At 40.8% G+C, this 19,439-nt stretch overlaps 1 protein-coding gene across 1 annotated transcript in view; it reads right to left on the reverse strand.

The window, feature by feature from the left end:
• LOC136871019 (T-box transcription factor TBX15) overlaps positions 1–19,439 on the reverse strand; it is a 309,959-nt gene that overhangs the window by 27,858 nt on the left and 262,662 nt on the right. Inside the window, exon 4 of the mRNA XM_068229112.1 lies at positions 14,303–14,465. Coding sequence (XP_068085213.1) covers positions 14,303–14,465 — 163 coding nt within the window. The remainder of the gene's footprint in view (positions 1–14,302; positions 14,466–19,439) is intronic.

A 19,439-nucleotide genomic window follows, 5' to 3' on the forward strand; every position in this document is an offset into this window, starting at 1 on the left:
GATGAAGCATAAACTCAAATAATAGAGCTTCACGCCATTACAAATAAAATTGGCCTTAAAATATCATTGAGAAAACAGAAATTATGATCCAAAACCGAACACCATTAAAATAAATACATATTAACGCTACTAAAATTAAAATTGTAACACAATTCAAATATCAAATGGCGTATGGCTTTTAGTACCTGGAATGTCCGAGGACATGTTCGGCTCGCCAGATGCAGGTCTTTTGATTTGACGTCCGTAGACGACCCGCGCGTCGTGATGAGGATAAAATGATGATGAAGAAAACAGATACACCCAGCCCCCGTGCCAGCGAAATTAACCAACGATGGTTAAAATTCCCGACCCTGCCGGGAATCAAACCCGGAACCCCCGTGACCAAAGGCTATCACGCTAACCATTTAGCCATGGAACCGGAAAAATGTCTAGGTTGAGTTAATATCACATAATTTAAATGGAAAACCTTCAATTCAGATAAAGGCAAACAAATTATGAGCCTCAAACTGATAATGGATTACAACATAAAAATAAATAGAGATATGGTAATATCATTTATCGACTTCAAAAAGGCCTATGATTTTATTCACAGGAAATCTTTACTAAAATTACACAAAATTTACACAAAAATTAATATGGGAAACTCACAAAAACAAATGCCTATCCATTAATGCAAAAATCAAACATTACAATACAGTCATAAAGCCAGAAGCCATATATACCGCAGGAACATTATTTCATCTAAACGAACAATCCAAAACTGACAGATTACAGAAGATCGAAAGACGAATTGGAAGAACTTGTATCAATAAAAGCTATCAAAAAGATGGGCAATGGCGAATAGTACCTAACAACGTTGTATATCAGAAATTAGAACCCATTACTGATACCATGCGCAAGAAAAGACTAGAGTACTTTGGCCACATCCTGAGAATGCCAGATTCGCGACTTCTGAAACAGCTAGTGCAGTACAATCTTGCTTCAAAAATACTACAACTCGATGCAGATGGATAAAAGAAATTAGAGAGGAAAGAAATTGGCCTTACACCAGATGACACTATGGATAAGAAAAAAGTAAACACAATACTTAAAAATATGACTTTCCACTTTATACTCACAAAGAAGAATATCCCAACTACATTATTCTCTACATAAGAAAGGGAAAGAATATCAACACGTATAAAGGAGTACTGGGAGGACCGCAAGGCTCGGAGAGTTCCTACCAAGAAATCGATAGACCAAAGGGTTGATTAAAGTGATCAAATGTGGTCTCAAAAGAAGAAGAAGAAGAAGAAGAAGGAGAAGAAGAAGAAGAAGAAGAAGAAGAAGAAGAAGGGGATGATGATAATAATAATTATAATAATAATTAATAATTATTATTATAATTATATTATTATAATATTATTATAATATTACATATTATTATAAAATTATTATTATTATTATTATTATTATTATTATTATTATTATTATTATTATTGATGATTGTGAATAACCCCATTTAATTCTACACAATGTACTTAGAAGCGTTTATTTGCATTCCCTTGCGCTCATCTTTCTTTTATTTTTGTCTTGGGTTTCTTTTAACTCTCTGGGCCAAGTTATAATTGTTTTCGCCAATTTATCCTGTTGGTCAGCTTGCCATCTGTGAAATTTAGATCTGAATTTCTCCTTGTTTTGGAAATCTTCTTATCTGAATCCTGCCTATTTATGGCCGGTTTAATTTCGTCGATCCATTTAATAGTGTATGTTATAGCTTTACTTCTGTTTTAATAGAATTCGACGCTTTTTTTTTGTGAGCCTGCCTTTTGTTTTGAGTCTTTTCACCTGTGAGTATTGGGCCTAGAATATTCCTTATCATTTTGCATTTTCTAAGTATTTCTGAAGCCTCTTTTCCTGTTCTGTCATTATTATTATTATTATTATTATTATTATTATTATTATTATTATTATTATTAGTTGCAAGTAAGCCCATTTAGTACTACACAATGTACTTAGAGGCGTTTGTTTGCCTTCCTTTGTGCTCATGTTTCATTTCTTTTTGCCGCGAGCTTCTTTTATCTCGTTCGTCCAAGTTGTTCCGGTTGTTTTCATCGGTTTGTCTTGTTGGCCAGCTTGCCATTGTGAATTTTTGATCTAAATTTTTCCTTGTTTAGACGTCTTCTACCGAGCAAGTGGCTGTGCGGTTTGTGTCACATAGGTATCAACTTGTGTTCGGGAGACAGTGGGTTCGAACCGTACTGTCGGCAGACCTGAAGATGATTTTCCGTGGTTTCCCATTTCACACATGGTAAATGTTGGGGCCACGGTCGCTTCCTTCCAATTCCTAGCCCTTTCCTACCCTATCGTAGCCGTGAGACCTATTTGTGTCGGCGCGACATAAAGCATAGGTATTGTAAAAAAAATATACCACTTCTTGTCTGAATCCTGCCTATTTACGGTCGTTTTTAATTCATCGTTCCATGTCTTTTATTGTTTTCTGTTTTCATAGAATTCGACGATTTGTTTCGTGAGTCTGCCTTTTGTTTCTGACTCTGTTCACCTGTGAGTATAGGGCCTAGAATATTCATGATAATTTTGCAGTTTTTCTCAATGTTTCCGAAGCCTCTTTTCCTGTTCTCTTATTATTATTATTATTATTATTATTATTATTATTTTAGTTCACTGGGATTGGTGCTGTGTTCGATACCATGTTATACCACGAACTTATGACTGATTTGAAGGTCCGAAACGGAGTGCACTGAGCCTAGGAAATACTACTGAGACGTGAAGAGGGTTAAAATAATCTGTCAGTCAAACTTAGAAGTGATTTTGTATAATCTTCCACTATTTAAGACGAATGCCAGGAAACTGCCTAATTTATAGGCTATGGCCTCTACTTTTAGGAGATCATAGCCTCACTTCGGTCTCAAATTACAACAATGCGCAGAAGTCCGGATATTACAGTATTTGATACTATCAGACAGACGTCATTCGGAATAGATACACAGGGTTGTTACCAGTGCGTCCTAAACAATAACAACAAAATAAAAACAGAACATTAACATTCCCAGAAAGAACAGAATGCAGCAAACTTTCAGCCTGTGCGTATTTGTCAGAAATGAATTTCATGAGCTCATTTTGTCCCTTGTATTATTACCTAATTATGTTAAACACTGCCACTGAAAATGAGTTTTTCCTTATTTCAAATGTAATAAAAACTTTCTCTCATCCTCATTAAAATTTCTCATGCTATTAACTCTTGTTTTATTTATGTTGGCTACTTAATGGCTTTATAGTAAAGTTTAAGGTCGAGTGAGAGGCAATTATCTTGCCATCACTAACTGAATGACAATAATCCTAGTCTTGACAAGTATGCCAATGAAATATTATCTTGTCACTTTCTCTAATAGAGAGGATAATGTTTCCAAACTCTGTCTTACTCATTGCCACCTGTGCTCTTGGCATTAATTCAATTCTTAGATTCAAATATCGTATAATTTGACTATGCCTTTGCTGGCAAGACCTAGTGTTCTCAGTGCATTATGTCTTCTGGTATGGGCTAGAGCAAATTTGTTACTTTAATTGATCTGTCCCAGTCTCATCCTTGGCTTTGACAACATGAAAGTGACAGAGGTATGAGTGGTGCTAGTAATGCTATTTCTTATGCAGCCAGTCCCTGTTATGAATGGTGTGAAAATATTGCTCATAGGGTCAGTTGGTGCGTTCATTTTAGCGGGTTTGGCAGACTGATGTGTAAGAGCAACTTATGGCTTAGTGAGGAAAAGAACGGGAAACTACCCCAATGCTCATTTCGCTAGTATGCCTCTTCAGTGACACCTAGGCCACCTGTGATAGCTGACGGTAGACTGTTGAGGATCAAACCAGCCTCCGGGCTGAGCACTTAACATACATAATTTGACAACTGAATCATTTCTGTTCTCTATTTCTATGTTCCAGGGGGAAAAACTGCCATGTTCCGTTCTGCGGATCATGCAGCGATTTTGGCAGAAACAGAAGAGTGATGGTGGTGGTGGTGATTATTGTTTTAAGAGGAAATACAGCTAGACAACCATCCTCTATATAACACTGATCAAAGAGGAAAGGTGGAAGGGATCTGACACTTCCAAAAAATGAAGATATCGACCAAGTATTCACGATGGGCGTGAAAAGGAAAGACTCACTAGCCCTCGAGTGCTCTAAAAGCGTCGGGGTCGGGAAAGAACAAGAGTTGACCAAGGAAGTCGGATAGGATAGATGCAAGTTAGGAGCCTGGCACAAGAAGCAATAATAGGACTTAGCTAATGGCCCCGTGGCTGCTATCTCACGCTTCTAAGTTGAGAGCTCCTTGGGCCCCTTTTAGTCACCTCTTACGACAGGCTGGGGATATCGTGGGTGTTATTCTACCGACCCCACCCATAGGGGGACAGGGACAGAAGAAGACCTACACATGATCCAATCCAACAAAGCGAAAAGACGGACCTTCTCAGTAGCCGGCATCCTGCAATGTCTCGCTGTATTTTAATGGGGTGAACAACTAGGAGTATGTGCAAGATTTCTCATATCTAGGCAGTAAAATAGCAGTTGATGGCAGAAGTGTAAGAGAAATGACTAGTCACGCCAGCGAATCCGGAACAGCTTTCAATAAGAAAAGAAAGCTCTTGACATCAAGCCACATCAGTCTTAACCTTAGGAGGGGCCGATGACCTAGATGTAAGGCCCCTTTAAACAACAAGCATAATCATCATCATCATCATCCTTAGGAAGCACCTGATAAGGATATATAGAGTGTTCCCAACAATGTCGGAAGTAATAGGGAGGTGGAGTCACACCCCAAAACAATACAAAATGTCCCTATGAACATGTATCCCTACGGTCAATCGTTCCAACTTTGTACGGGATGTATTGGTAATAGCCTTACTTGGCGCATCCCATGTCAAACAGTTATCGCCATGATGGTGTACCAGCAGGGATACTGCATATAATATGTCCTGATGTCGACCATGCGCCTGAACGCACGCCTGAACTTGCCACCTCATTGAGTGTTTTCGCGCTTCATAGAATGATGGTCAAATACTTTTGGCAAGATTCAGTGGTATTGATGTTGACAACTTAATGTGCAAATCTTTGTTTATGAAGGAAATTTAGTGAATATTTAAAAGTATGTTTATGAAAGATGATATCACCAATTTTACAAAACAAATACCTGAAATATGTTTCGTACAGTTCTAATAATACATTGATATTATTAGGTTTTATATGATTTTGAAAAGATGAAAATAAAACTGATGTGTGTAATAAATTTTCTTTATCTCGACTGCACTATCAGAGCCCAAAATACTCTCATGCCTTATTTTTCACTCTTTGGTGAATTATTTTACTGTTGATCGTAAAATAACTACTGTTCAAATAATATCACGCAATTTTACGACTCCACTATGTAAGAGAGAGTGTGTGCCCAACCCGTGTCCCGTTTCACAGTGGGGTAGGTTATAAAGTAAGATGAATCTTCGTAGCCAGTTCTTATGACCGGATGCCCTTCCTGACGTCAACCTCATCAGAGGAGTTAATGAGATGAAATGAATGACGTGATATGTGATAGTAGAAGGGAGAGGAAGAAACCCGGTGTCGGCACATAGCCTACTCCTGTCGAATGGCACCAGGGGATCTGTCCAAGGCTTAACTTCTCCATTCGATGGACGAATCACCATTAACCCTCAAACACATGCGTATGGGGTGGAATCCACCTCAGGTCATTTTATTTCCTAGTGAAATGTACAAATAACTCTCCTGTGCTCTCCCCGCTCTTATATCTTTCTGGCTGGATCGCCGCACACAGAGTCATTCTTATATAATCTATCTTGAAATCTCCAAATAATACAGTAATTCATATTTTACAATACAATGATATGTGGGGTGGAAAGCACCCCCACGCGCGTGTCTGCGTCCTAAAATTTGGCGCGTGTGCTTGAGGGTTAACAGCGCCATTTGCCCTCACTCCATATGAACACTGCGGGGAAGTTTGGAATTTAATTCAGGCTTTTGGCACGCAAAATAGTGATTAGAAATTGTGTCCACTACCTCTCCTAACTTACAGGTCAACATTTTGACGGTGAAATTTTTTCGACGAAAGGGACACAAATCGGCTAACAACGGTGTCAGGCCATTTAGAATTGACGCTTTAACGATTATGGTCACGAGGCAGACTACTGTGTAAGAGAGTAAAGATGAATATTTTGTATTTACCACTTATGAATAACAATCAAAATAAGTTCAGATTATTTGAATTCAGTGCCAGTTTTCTTGTGTACAACAGAACAACAAAATTATCAGCCCAATATGATTTTTAGTAATTATTTAAAATGCACTAACGCAGATAGGTTTTCGGCGGCATCGGGGCAGGAACGGGTAAGGGATGGGAAAGTAGCATCAGTAATCTTAATCATGGGCGACGATGGAGGTCCTAACCCATCATCTACTGAATGTAGATTACAACTACACAACTCATACCACGTAGTCAATTCATTTGGCTCACATATATTCACAAGTTGCAGTACGTTGCACCGAGAGATTAAGGTACAGCCCCAGTATTTTCCTGGTTGAATATGACATTACCGATAAATTTACATTGTTGCTACTTCTTTCCTCATTTATTATTCGACTGTAGTTTAACGTCTCACGAACTACTTTTACGGCTTTTTAGACGCTAAGGTGCCGAAATTTTGTTCCGCACTTCTTTTACGTGCCGGCTTGCGTATTTGAACACGTCTAGTGCGTATGGATGCTTCTCGTGGCCCAGTGAAGGAAACCAATGGCAAACTACCTCTCTCCTCATAAGGCAGTGTACGACTCGTTTCGGTGCCGCCATCGCTTTTTTGTTGTTGTTGCGGTTTTCCTATAACCGGCCAACGGCCGTAGCCGTGTTGAAACACCGGATCCCGTGAGATCTCCGAAGTTAAGCAACATTGGGCGTCATCAGGAGTTGGATGGGTTGCCACGCGCTGTTGGTTGGTGGTAAGGGAATGGAGGAGCGGAAAGGAACTGGCCACCCTACCGCACGTAAACTCCGGCTCAGGAACCCCTCTGCGGAGGTTCGGACCTGCCTTCGGGCAGAATAACCCTTACCTACCTATAACCGCATGTACCGTTCATGGTGCTATTTGAGGATCCAACCAGCGTCTAGGCTGAAGACTTAACAGACAGATTACAGCTACATGACGTCGACAAACAGCTCTGTACCTAGGCTCTTAATGAGCTGTGTGTGTTAAGAGATCTGATTTGATGTGGTTTTTGGATAGTGGAATTAAGACCTACAAATATATTTTTCTTTTGTTGCTTGTTTAACGTCACATTAACACATCGAAATGGGAAAGAACTGACATATTCCGTTCTGCGGATCGTGCTGCGATCTTGGCAGAAACAGATGAGTGGCGGTGGTGGTGGTGATTATTGTTTTAAGAGGAAATACAGCTAGGCAACCATCCTCTATATAACACTAATCAAAGAGGAAAAGTGGAAGGGATCTGACACTTCCAGAAGTGAAGATATCGACCAAGTACTCACGATGGGTGTGAAAAGGAAAGACTCCCTAGCCTTCGGCGAAGGAAAGATGGGAAAGGGCTAGGACTGGGAAGGTAACGGCCGTGGCCTTAATTAAAGCACAGCGCTGGCATTTTCCTGATGTTAAAATGGGAAACCACGGATAACCATCTCAAGGGCTGTTGACTGTGGGATTTGAACCCACTATCTCCCGAATGCAAGCTCACAGCTACGCGACCCTAACCGCATAGCTAACTCACTCGGTCACTTCTCTTCTCAACTGTTCTCACTCTAAGAGCAATCTATACCAAGATTCAGATCGTCTATGACAGATCCGATAGTCGAATATTGAACAACCTAACAAGAAGCAAAGTAGACCACAGTAACAGCTGTAAAGACTAAAATAGCAATGCCATCTCCGTGCAGGCTACTCAGTCCCTTGGAGGATTTGGAGGTAAAGGCTATCGCTATCCGTAACAATGTCGGATAGAGTGATTAGCTCCATCCCGGCCGCCTTTGCTCCCAGGAGGAATTAATCAGGTAGGCCTGATAAATTTAGGTATAGACTGTGTGAACCTCACGGCCACATGCAATTCCAAAAGTGGAAATTTCATTTCTTGAAACCGAGCTCGATAGTTGCAGTCACTTAAGTGCGGCCAGTATCCAGTATTCGGGAGATAGTGGGTTCGAACCCCACTGCCAGCAGCCCTGAAGATGGTTTTCCATGGTTTTCCATTTTTACACCAGGCAGATACTGGGGCTGTACCTTAATTAAGCCCACGGCCACTTTCTTCCCACTCCTAGCCCTTTCCTGTCTCATCGTCGCCATAAGTGAACGGAGCTCGTCTTTCCCGCTTCGGCGTTAAATGGATTCAGAAATAGATGATTGTGATGACAGACAGGCGGCTAGACAGACATGCAGAATTAAGTTACAGTGCATCATATTGTCCCTTCGTTCCAGACTACTAACCTTAATGAAAAGGCAATACAAATTTGGATATCCCCCATTTTATATGCCCCTCTCTCTCTATGAATAAATGTCTTATTTGGAAAATCTAATTTTGTGGATCATTATTATGCAGTCCAGTAATCACGAGGGTGAAGGATGTTAAAGTGGTGAAATATTCCAATTACTTTTGATTATATATTCCATCAAATTCAAATTATATGTTACATCCCCAATACAATTAGTTACAATCATGCAAGGTGGTCCTTAAAATATTAACGATATGTAACGTTTCATAGTAGGCATTGATATTTCCCTAAGAACGTGTAAATGGCGCGAGGAAACGAACAGCTGTTGTGTAGACGTGGGGCAATATTTTAACAAGCTATATAATACAGTATTATGTCGTGGTCGAACGGTTAGTTCCGATCAATGATCATCCTTCTTTTAAGGACTTCCTTACATCATTTTCATTTAATATGCATAGACAGGATTTGATTTTTAGTATGTGCTAGGCAAGCAACTTAAAGTTGAAAACATCCTTGGGATATCAGGTACAAATTTTAGCTAAATATAATAAAGCATGAGATTATATTTTTTATTCCAAAAAAAATACAATTTTTAATCATCGTTATCCGGTCGTTTTGTACCACTGCGAGCGCTAATGTGAGTCAGTGCAGAGGTTTCACTTAAGCCCTTATAACTACATCCGTTGTGGACATTTTTCAAGAAATCAAAAACGCATGGAGGTTTTGAACAAAGGAACACATTACAGAAAAAAAGAAACACCGAGCTCGATAGCAGCAGTCGCTTAAGTGCGGCCAGTATCCAGTATTCGGGAGATAGTAGGTTCGAACCCCACTGTCGGCAGCCCTGAAAATGGTTTTCCGTGGTTTCCCATTTTCACACCAGGCAAATGCTGGGGCTGTACCTTAACTAAGGCTACGGCCGCTTCCTTCCTACTCCTAGCTCTTTCCTGTCCCATCGTCGCCATAAGACCTATCTGTGTCGGTGCGACGCAAAGCAATTAGCAAAAAAAAAACAGAAAAAAATATGTAAATAAGTTAATTTGGCTAGGATTTGAATCAAAAAGAAAACGAATAAAGAAACAAACGATTTTAGGCTGTTTTTCCTGAACTGCATTTAGGCTGGAGTGATTTTCGAAATGTTTTCTTTTAATTTGATAGAGCTATCCAGGACTCACAATATGATACCCTCCCGAACACTTTAGCCCTCCAACTTTCGGCACGATTGAGTAAATTGCTTAATTTTACGTTTTTCGCGGTATGGTAACCCCTACTTTATCTGCTGAGGAACGTTTTCAACATTAGAATGCTTATGATTGTTTCATACATCTATGGAAAACGTATGACAGAGTCCAAGGAAATCCGCCTCTGTTGTGTAGTGGTTAGCGTGATTAGCTGCCACTCCCGGAGGCCCGGGTTCGATTCCGGACTCTACCACGAAATTTGAAAAGTGGTACGAGGGCTGGAACGGGGTCAACTCAACCTAAGGAGGTCAATTGAGTAGAGGTGGGTTCGATTCCCACCTCAGCCTTCCTGGAAGTGATTTTCCGTGGTTTCCCACTTCTCCTCCAGGCAAATGGTACTTAACTTAAAGCCACAGCCGCTTCGTTCTCTCTTCCTTGCCTATCCCTTCCAATCTTCCCATCCCCCCGCAATGCCCCTGTTCAGAATAGCAAGTGAGGCCGCCTGGGCAAGGTAATGGCCATTCTCCCCAGTTGTATCCCCCGACCCAGAGTCTGAAGCTCCAGGACACTGCCCTTGAGGGGGTAGAGTAGGGATCCCTCTCTGAGTCCGAGGGAAAAGCCGACGATGGAGGGTAAACAGAAGAAGAAGAAGATTCCAAAGAAAATTCTGTAAGTCATATGGTAAGTACCGGGAAATTGTGGGATCAAGAATGGTTCATTATCAGCAATCAAAGGCTAGCAGTGACAATTATTAATAGAATAAATACATCTTTTAGTTCAATGTAGTTACAGGAGTTAAGCAAACCTGTGATCTTTTGATCTTTACTGTTTGTCGTTTACATGTATCGTTAACTAAAAGATATAATATGACACGGAGAGACACAGTAAGGTGAAAATAAAATGCGCACTTTGGCTTTTGAACCATGGTTATTGGCTGTACATCCCACTAAACACTTCACGTTTTTGAAATCGCAGAGATACCGGAATTTCGACTCTCAGGAGTTCATTAACGTAGTGGAAAATCTGTCGACACGAAGTTGGTGTATTTGAGCAAATACCACCGAACTGAGCTGCGATCGAACCCGCCAACTTGAGCTCAGAATGTCACAGGTGTACAGTCTGAGCCACTCAGCCCGGCTTACGCCGATGACTTGGTCTTAATAGTAGAGGTTACGTCGGCGAGTTCAAACTCGGCAGGTGTTCGATTCCCGGTACTGCCAGAAATTTAAGAATGGTAGGAGGACTGGTATATGGTTAAAATAGTACATGGAACTCACCTCCGTTCGAGGTGTGCCTGAAAAGAGCTACACCACTTCGGTATGAGGATAAGAGTTTACTTTTTATCGGATTTTCGAGGGGTGGAAAGTAGTCTATTCGATTCTTCATGTCGGCATGCGAAAGCAAGCTGGTGACTCATCCGGTGTGTATCAGATAGGCCTAATATTAATTAAAACTCAGCAATAAGACGCCCGGGAGGGTTGTGGTTTATCTGTCACCTAGCGGAGTAAACGAAACGTCAAAATTAACACTCAGGCAGCTTGCACACGATAGTTGAGGCCATACGGGTAGTAGCAGTAGTAAATTGTTGTCTTTCAACATTCACCCTCTAAGATTTTGTAAATAACCTAAGCACCTCCCTAATACTTTCTTCGTTGTTAGCAGTGGGACTTTTTCTGCTTCCACTCTTATTTGAAATAATTGAATACGAATAAGTTTAACTATCGTTTCATCGGCTTCCTATATTTTTCTTACGCACAAACGCAGAGTACCAAGTATTTTTTTTATTTCTTAATTTCGCCCTTAGCAGGTGACAACTGGAATTGAAATCAATTATACGAATGAGCGCATAGAGGTCTGCCTCTGTAGAGTAGTGGTTAGTGTGATTAGCTGCCAACCCCGGAGGCCCGGGTTCGATTCCTGGCTCTGCCACGAAATTTGGAAAGTGGTACGAGGGCTGGAACGGGGTGCACTCATTCTCGCGAGGTCAACTGAGTAGAGATAGGTTCGATTCCCACCTCGACCATCCTGGAAGTGGTTTTCCGTGCTTTCCCACTTCTCCTCCAGGAAAATACCGGGATGGTACCTAACTTAAGGCCACGGCCGTTTCCTTCCCTCTTCCTTGTCTATCCCTTCCAATATTCCCATCCCCCGCAAGGCCCCATTTCAGCATAACAGGTGAGGCCGCCTGGGCGAGGTACTGGTCATCCTCCCCAGTTGTATCCCTCGGCTCAGTGTCTGAAGCTCCAGGACACTGCCTTTGAGGCGGTAGAGGTGGGATCCCTCGCTGTGTCCGAGGGAAAAACCAACCCTGGAGTGTAAACAGATAAAGAAGAAGAGGAGCGCATAGAGTATTAATTAAACTTAATACTGTAAATCAATATGGAATTCATGCCATATTTTAAGTATGAAAATATTTCTATTAACACTAAATTGTTGTATCAATGCGATAAACAATAAGTGATAATTACTGTAATTCATCATTCTCGTTAGGACTGTGGCCTTGATCATAACCTCTGAGGAAACTACTTTGTCTAAAAATGCATACTCTTCATCGTTTTTAATATCTTGAGGAATATTTGATCTACCGAACGGCGCGCGCTGCTGTGAGCTTGCATTCCGGAGATTGTGGGTTCGAAACCCACTGTTGGCAGCCCTGAAGATGGTTTTCCATATTTTCCCAATTTCACACCAGGTAAATGCTAGAGCTGTACCTTAATTAAGGCGATGGCCACTTCCTTCCCACTCCTAGCCCTTTCCTGTCCCATGGTCGCCATAACACCTCTCTGTGTCGGTGCTACGTAAAGTAAATCGTAAAAAAAAAAAATGTCTTTCAACATTCATCCTCTAAGATTTTGCAAATAACTTTAGCGTCTCCCTAATGCTTTCTTCGATGTTAGCAGTGTGAGTTTTTCAGATTCCACTGTTGTTTGAAGTAATTAAATACGGAGTTTAATCATAGTTTCATCGGCTTACCCTCAAACGCAGAGTACTAGGTATTTATTTATTTTTTAATTTCTTAATTTCTCTCTTAGCAGTGGCAACTGGAATTGGAATAAATTATTATACGAATGAGCACATAGAGTATTAATTAAACAGTATACTGTAACTCATACAACAACTCATTTATACCTGCTACCATACGACCTTCAAAGTCAATCCCAGCCGAAATTAGAGGCATAGCCAAGCAGAGGCTATCTGAAAGGAAATATTTATTGTGGCATTCAAACCTGTAGAAAGTACCTAGATCTCACTAAAGTAACAAAACTAATATATACTTAATTATCAGTAAATTAAAAAGGTTAAATATAATATTAGTGATATTTAGAAATACGATGTTTAACTAACGATTATATGTGTACTATTCACATTACTCTGTAAGATGTATAACTGTTTTGTATAATATGGTTTGGTATAGCCTGAGGCCCGCAATATAAGAAAGGCAATAAATTCAACTAATCAATATGGAATTTATGCTATATTTTAAGTATCAAAATCTTTCTATTAACGCTAAATTGCTGTATCAGTACGATAAACAATTGGTGATAATTATTCAAATTCGCTGATAGGCCTAACTTGTATTCTCATTAGGACTGTGGCCTTGATCATAACACCTCTTGTGGGTACGGGCGGTAGAATACATCCACGGCATACCCTGCCTGTCTAAGAGGCGACTAAAAGGGGATACAGTGTGTCTTAACTTGGAAATGTGGGTTGACGACCACGGGGACCTTAGCTGAGTCCTGGTATTGCTTTCACTTACTTGTGTCCGACTCCTCACTTTCATCTATCCTATCCTATTCGACCTTCCTTGGTTAATACTTATTCTTTTCCGACCCCGACGGCGTCAGGTTCCCGAGGCCTAGGGGTCTTCGAGTTTCTCGCCCTTCATGGCCCTTGTCTTTCTTGGCCGATACCCTCATTTCCCGAAGTGTCGGATCCATCCTATATTTTTTCCTCTCTGGTTAGTGTTAATAGAGAATGCTTGCCCAGTTGTACTTCCTCTTAAAACAATAATCACTACCACCACCACTTGATCATAACCTCTCAGGAAAAGCTAAATTCTAAATCATCGTTATTTAACCTTAGGTTGTTAATCTATCTTGCATATTCCCCTACATATATTGTGAAGGTACTTTGCCTAAAAGTGCATATTCCTTATCGTTTTCAATATGTTGAGGAAAATTTGATCTAACTGTCTATTCTAGATCTAATTTGAAGTTGAAGTTTTATTTGACAGATACATTAAAGGCCTACCTTTTGTACATCAAAATAGTAAATATTTCAAAAACACATTTTTCAAAATTTGTATATTTTCATCGCATTCAGTATTTCCTTCTCATATTGCTCACCAGTGGATGCCATTTCTTGTTTACGTTGTAATATTCGTTTCTCCAATTCGCTTTTATATAAAGCAACCCATACAGTCAAGTAAAGGTACTTAAACCTCCTAGTTGGTCCAGACACAGATGCACTCTTCTCTGAATTGTAACATGAGATCAGTATTGACGAAATCAATGATACGATTATATCGTGTTACTTTATGACCCTACAAGTTAAAGGAATACACTTCAGGTATTGAAATATTAACTATTTGCAGGAAGGTTATTGTGCTAAGGAAATTGCTTTACCTGTCCTCGAACAAGCGGCTTGCGGTTGTTGGTGAGCTTCAGCTTATCGAAAGCCACCACTCCTTGGGCCATCCAGAGCTGTCCCGTTGCCGGCGAATCGGGGTGGACGTAGACGTTGTGAGGTAACGGCGGATCTCCTGAGCCGGCAACCATCCACTGAGAGCTGCAAGCAACAGCATTGTGTCAGATAATGCAAACTACTAGTTGCACAGGATTAGGTTTCCATTCACTAAGGTATCATCATCATCATCATCATCATCATCATCTGTTTACCCTCCAGGTTCGGTTTTTCCCCCGGACTGAGCGAGGGATCCCACCTCTACCGCCGCAAGGGCAGTGTCCTGGAGCTTCAGACTCTTGGTCGGGGGATACAACTGGGGAGTATGACCAGTACCTCGCCCAGGCGGCCTCACCTGCTATGCTGAACAGGGGCCTTGTGGAGGGATGGGAAGATTGGAAGGGATAGGCAAGGAGGAGGGAAGGAAGCGGCCGTGGCCTTAACTTAGGTACCATCCCGGCATTCGCCTGGAGGAGAAGTGGGAAACCACGGAAAACCACTTCCAGGATGGCTGAGGTGGGAATCGAACCCACCTCTACTCAGTTGACCTCCCGAGGCTGAGTGGACCCCGTTCCAGCCCTCGTACCACTTTTCAAATTTCGTGGCAGAGCCGGGAATCGAACCCGGACCTCCGGGGGTGGCAGCTAATCACGCTAACCACTACACCACAGAGGCGGACTCACTAAGGTATACTAGATAAAAAGTAAAAGATTGGACCGAGCGAGTTGGCTGTGCGGTTAGGGTTGTAGCTGTGAGCTTGCATTTAGGAGATAGTGGGTTCGAACCTCACTGTCGGAAGTCCTGAAGGGGGTTTTCCGTGGTTTCCTTTTCACACCAGCCAAATGCTGGGGCTGTATCTTAATTAAGACCACGGTAGCTTCCTTCCCACTTCTAGCCCTTTCCTACCCCATCATCGTCATAGGATCTATCTGTGTCGGTGCGACATAAATCAAATTGTAATAATTGAAGATTGTCCAATCTTCCTCTTTCCAGTGATCTTTCTTACAGTATACTGCATTATACTTGAAGTCTACCATGAGCTTCGTGCGTCAATAGAGAGCAGATCGATCACATCAGCGATAACAGCGACAACCCATGCATTAACGGAGAACTTGTTTTTCATTGTAAACGCATATCCAGTTGTATGTTATTGACACCTATTTCCGGAAAGTAGGTGCTCGGTTTTGTGTTCATTTGCTACGAAAACGCAGGATCTTTCTTCAATTTCACATAGAAATACAGTGCGTTTTAATATTCTTTAACCGGGCGAGTTGGCCGTGCGCGTAGAGGCGCGCGGCTGTGAGCTTGCATCCGGGAGATAGTAGGTTCGAATCCCACTATCGGCAGCCCTGAAAATGGTTTTCCGTGGTTTCCCATTTTCACACCAGGCAAATGCTGGGGCTGTACCTTAATTAAGGCCACGGCCGCTTCCTTTCAACTCCTAGGCCTTTCCTATCCCATCGTCACCATAAGACCTATCTGTGTCGGTGCGACGTAAAGCCCCTAGCAAAAAAAAAAATTCTTTAAATCGTAAATGTGGTTAGTAGGACATAAAAAAAAAGACTTCTGTCTGAGCAGGTTGAAACTGGAATTGTAATATATCAAAGGAATTAGGGAGGGAGTTGTGGCGTGCTCCTGTAAACCATGTACTTGGAGGCTGGGTTTAGAGGATGGTTTAAGGTCAGGAGTCCTGGTGCTCAGTGACCGATGTGGACTTGACGTCCGCACTAGGCTTACCATCAATATGGGTACCTTGGGGGAGTTTGAGGTGACCATGTTGGCCATGGTGAGGCGTACGACGGGACGAGGGGGTGAACCCAGAAGCCAAAGGTCTTCGTGGTGAAGAGTAGCGGGATACTGCCGGGGAATGGAAGTTGAATGGCGGTCTGTCAGTACAATCGGACCTGAACCTTTTTTACTGAGCGGTATATTCCGGGCTGTCAGTGGAGAGATGGCGTGTAACGACTTGAATAGACGAAAAAGGTTGAGAGTAGTGTTTAAAGTAAGGAATATCATAACATGGAGATAAAGGTGGAATTCAAGAGGACTAACTGGGGCAAGTATTCGTCTATAGGAAGAGGAATTAGGGATTGGATTAATTTACTATGGGTGGTGTTCGATACATTTCCAACTTCTTTGAAATTATATATTTTTTAAAGATTAGGTAAACAAGTGATAGGTTATCTTCCACCTGAGCAGCAGCCATAAATGCAGGTCAGCAGTAAATAAAAAATAACCTGTAAGGTAGAGTATCAATTACATAAAATAATGTATAGCAGTATGTAATCAATCAATCAATCAATCAATCAATCAATCAATCAATCAATCAATCAATCAATCAATCAATCAATCAATCAATCAATCAATCAATCAATCAATCAATCAATCAATCAATCAATCAATCAATCAATCAATGAATGAATCAATCAATCAATACTAATCTGCATTTAGGGCTGTCGCCCAGGTGGAAGATTCCCTATCTGCTGTTCTCCTAGATTTTTCTTAAATGATTTCAAAGAAATTGGAAATTTATTGAACATCTCCCTTGGTAAGTTATTCCAATCCCTAACTCCCCTTCCTATAAATGAATATTTGCCCCAGTTTGTCATCATGAATTCCACATTTATCTTCATATTGTGATCTTTCCTACTTTTAAAGACGCCACTCAAACTTATTCGTCTATTAATGTCATTCCACGCCATCTCTCCACTGACAGCCCGGAACATACCATTTAGTCGAGCAGCTCGTCTTCTTTCTCCCAAGTCTTCCCACCCCAAATTTGCAACATTTTTGTAACGCTACTCTTTTGTCGGAACTCATCCAGAACAAATCGAGCTGCTTTTCTTTGGATTTTTTCCAGTTCTTGAATCAGGTAATCATGGTGAGGGTCTCATACACTGGAACCATACTCTAGTTGGGGGTCTTACCAGAGATTTATATGCCCTCTCCTTTACATCCTTACTACAACCCCTAAATACCCTCATAACCATGTGCAGAGATCTATACCCTTTATTTACAATCATATTTATGTGATTACCCCAATGAAGTACCTAGGTACTTACAATGATTCCCAAAAGGAACTTTCACCCCATCAACGCAGTAATTAAACCTGAGAGGACTTTTCCTATTTATGAAACTCACAACCTGACTTTTAACCCCACAACATTATCGAGATCACGTTGCAGTTGCTCACAATCTTGTAACTTATTTATCACTCTATACAGAATAACATCATCCGCAAAAAGCCTTACCTCTGGTTCAACTTGTTTACTCATATCATTTATATATATAAGAAAACATAAAGTTCCAAAAATACTGCCTTGAGGAATTCCCCACTTAATTATTACAGGGTCAGATAAAGCTTCGCCTACTCTAATTCTCTGAGATCTATTTTCTAGAAATGTAGCAACCCATTCAGTCACTATTTTGTCTAGTCCAATTGCACTCATTTTTGCCAGTAGTCTCCCATGATCCACCCTATCAAATGTTTTAGACAGGTCAATTGCGATACAGTCCATTTGACCTCCCGAATCCAAGATATCTGCTATATCCTGCTGGAATCCTACAAGTTGAGCTTCAGTGGAATAACCTTTCATAAAATTGAACTGCCTTCTATCGAACCAGTTATTAATTTCACAAACATGTCTAATATAATCAGAAAGAATGCCTTCCCAAAGCTTATATACAACGCATGTCAAAGTTACTGGCCTGTAATTTTCAGCTTTATGTCTATCACCCTTTCCTTTATACACAGGGCCTACTATAGCAACTCTCCATTCATTTGGTATAGCTCACTTGACCAAAGAATAATCAAATAAGTACTTCAGATATGGTACTATATCCCAACCCATTGTCTTTAGTATATCCCCAGAAATCTTACAAATTCCAGTCGCTTTTCTAGTTTTCAAATTTTGTATCTTATTATAAATGCCATTGTTATCATATGTAAATTTTAATACTTCTTTAGCATTAGTCACCTCCTCTAGCTGGACATTATCCTTAGACCAACAGTCTTTAAATACTGCTGACTGAATACATCTGCCTTTTGAAGATCCTAACATACACACTCCCCTTGTTCATTAACATAAATATTCCTGGAATGTCCTTCTTGGAACCTGCTTCTGCCTTAAAATACCTATACATACCCTTCCATTTTTCACTAAAATTTGTATGACTGCCAATTATGCTTGCCATCATGTTATCCTTAGCTGACTTCTTTGCTAGATTCAATTTTCTAGTAAGTTACTTCAATTTCTCCTTATTTCCACAGCCATATCTAACTCTATTTCTTTCCAGTCTCCACCTCCTTCTTAGTCTCTTTATTTCTCTATTATAATAAGGTGGGTCTTTACCATTCCTTACCACCTTTAAAGGTACAAACCTGTGTTCACATTCCTCAACAATTGCTTTAAGCCCATCCCAGAGTCTGTTTACATTTATATTTACCGGTTTCCACCGATCATAGTTACTTCTTAGAAACTGCCTCATGCCTGCTTTATCAGCCATATGGTACTGCCTAATAGTCCTACTTTTAAGACCTTCCTTTCCATCACATTTATTTTTAACTACAACAAAAGCAGCTTCATGATCACTAATGCCATCTATTACTTCGGGTTCTCTATAAAGCTCATCTGGTTTAACCAGCACCACATCCAGGATATTTTCCCCTATAGATGGCTCCATCACTTTCTGAATCAGGTGCCCTTCCCATATTGACTTATTTGCCATTTGTTGGTCATGCTTCCTGTCGTTCGCATTTCGTTCCCAACTGACATCTGGTAAATTCAGATCTCCCGCTACAGTCCATGTCGTTTACCACATACTGTAGCTGGTTATCTTATCAAATAATTCTGAATCCGTGACAGCGCTACCCTTTCCCGGTCTGTACACTCCAAATATCAAGTTACCTATTATCTTTAGAAATGAGCCTTACACTTAGAATTTCATGTGTGTCATCTTCAACTTTTTCGTAGCTTACAAATTCTTCTTTCACCAGAATGAATACTTCCCCTCCCACCATTTCTATCCTATCTCTACGATACACACTCCAGTTTCGTGAGAAATTTTCTGCATCCATTT

Source organism: Anabrus simplex, chromosome 1 (assembly GCF_040414725.1).
Source record: "Anabrus simplex isolate iqAnaSimp1 chromosome 1, ASM4041472v1, whole genome shotgun sequence".
NCBI classification, from domain to species: Eukaryota; Metazoa; Arthropoda; class Insecta; order Orthoptera; family Tettigoniidae; genus Anabrus; species Anabrus simplex.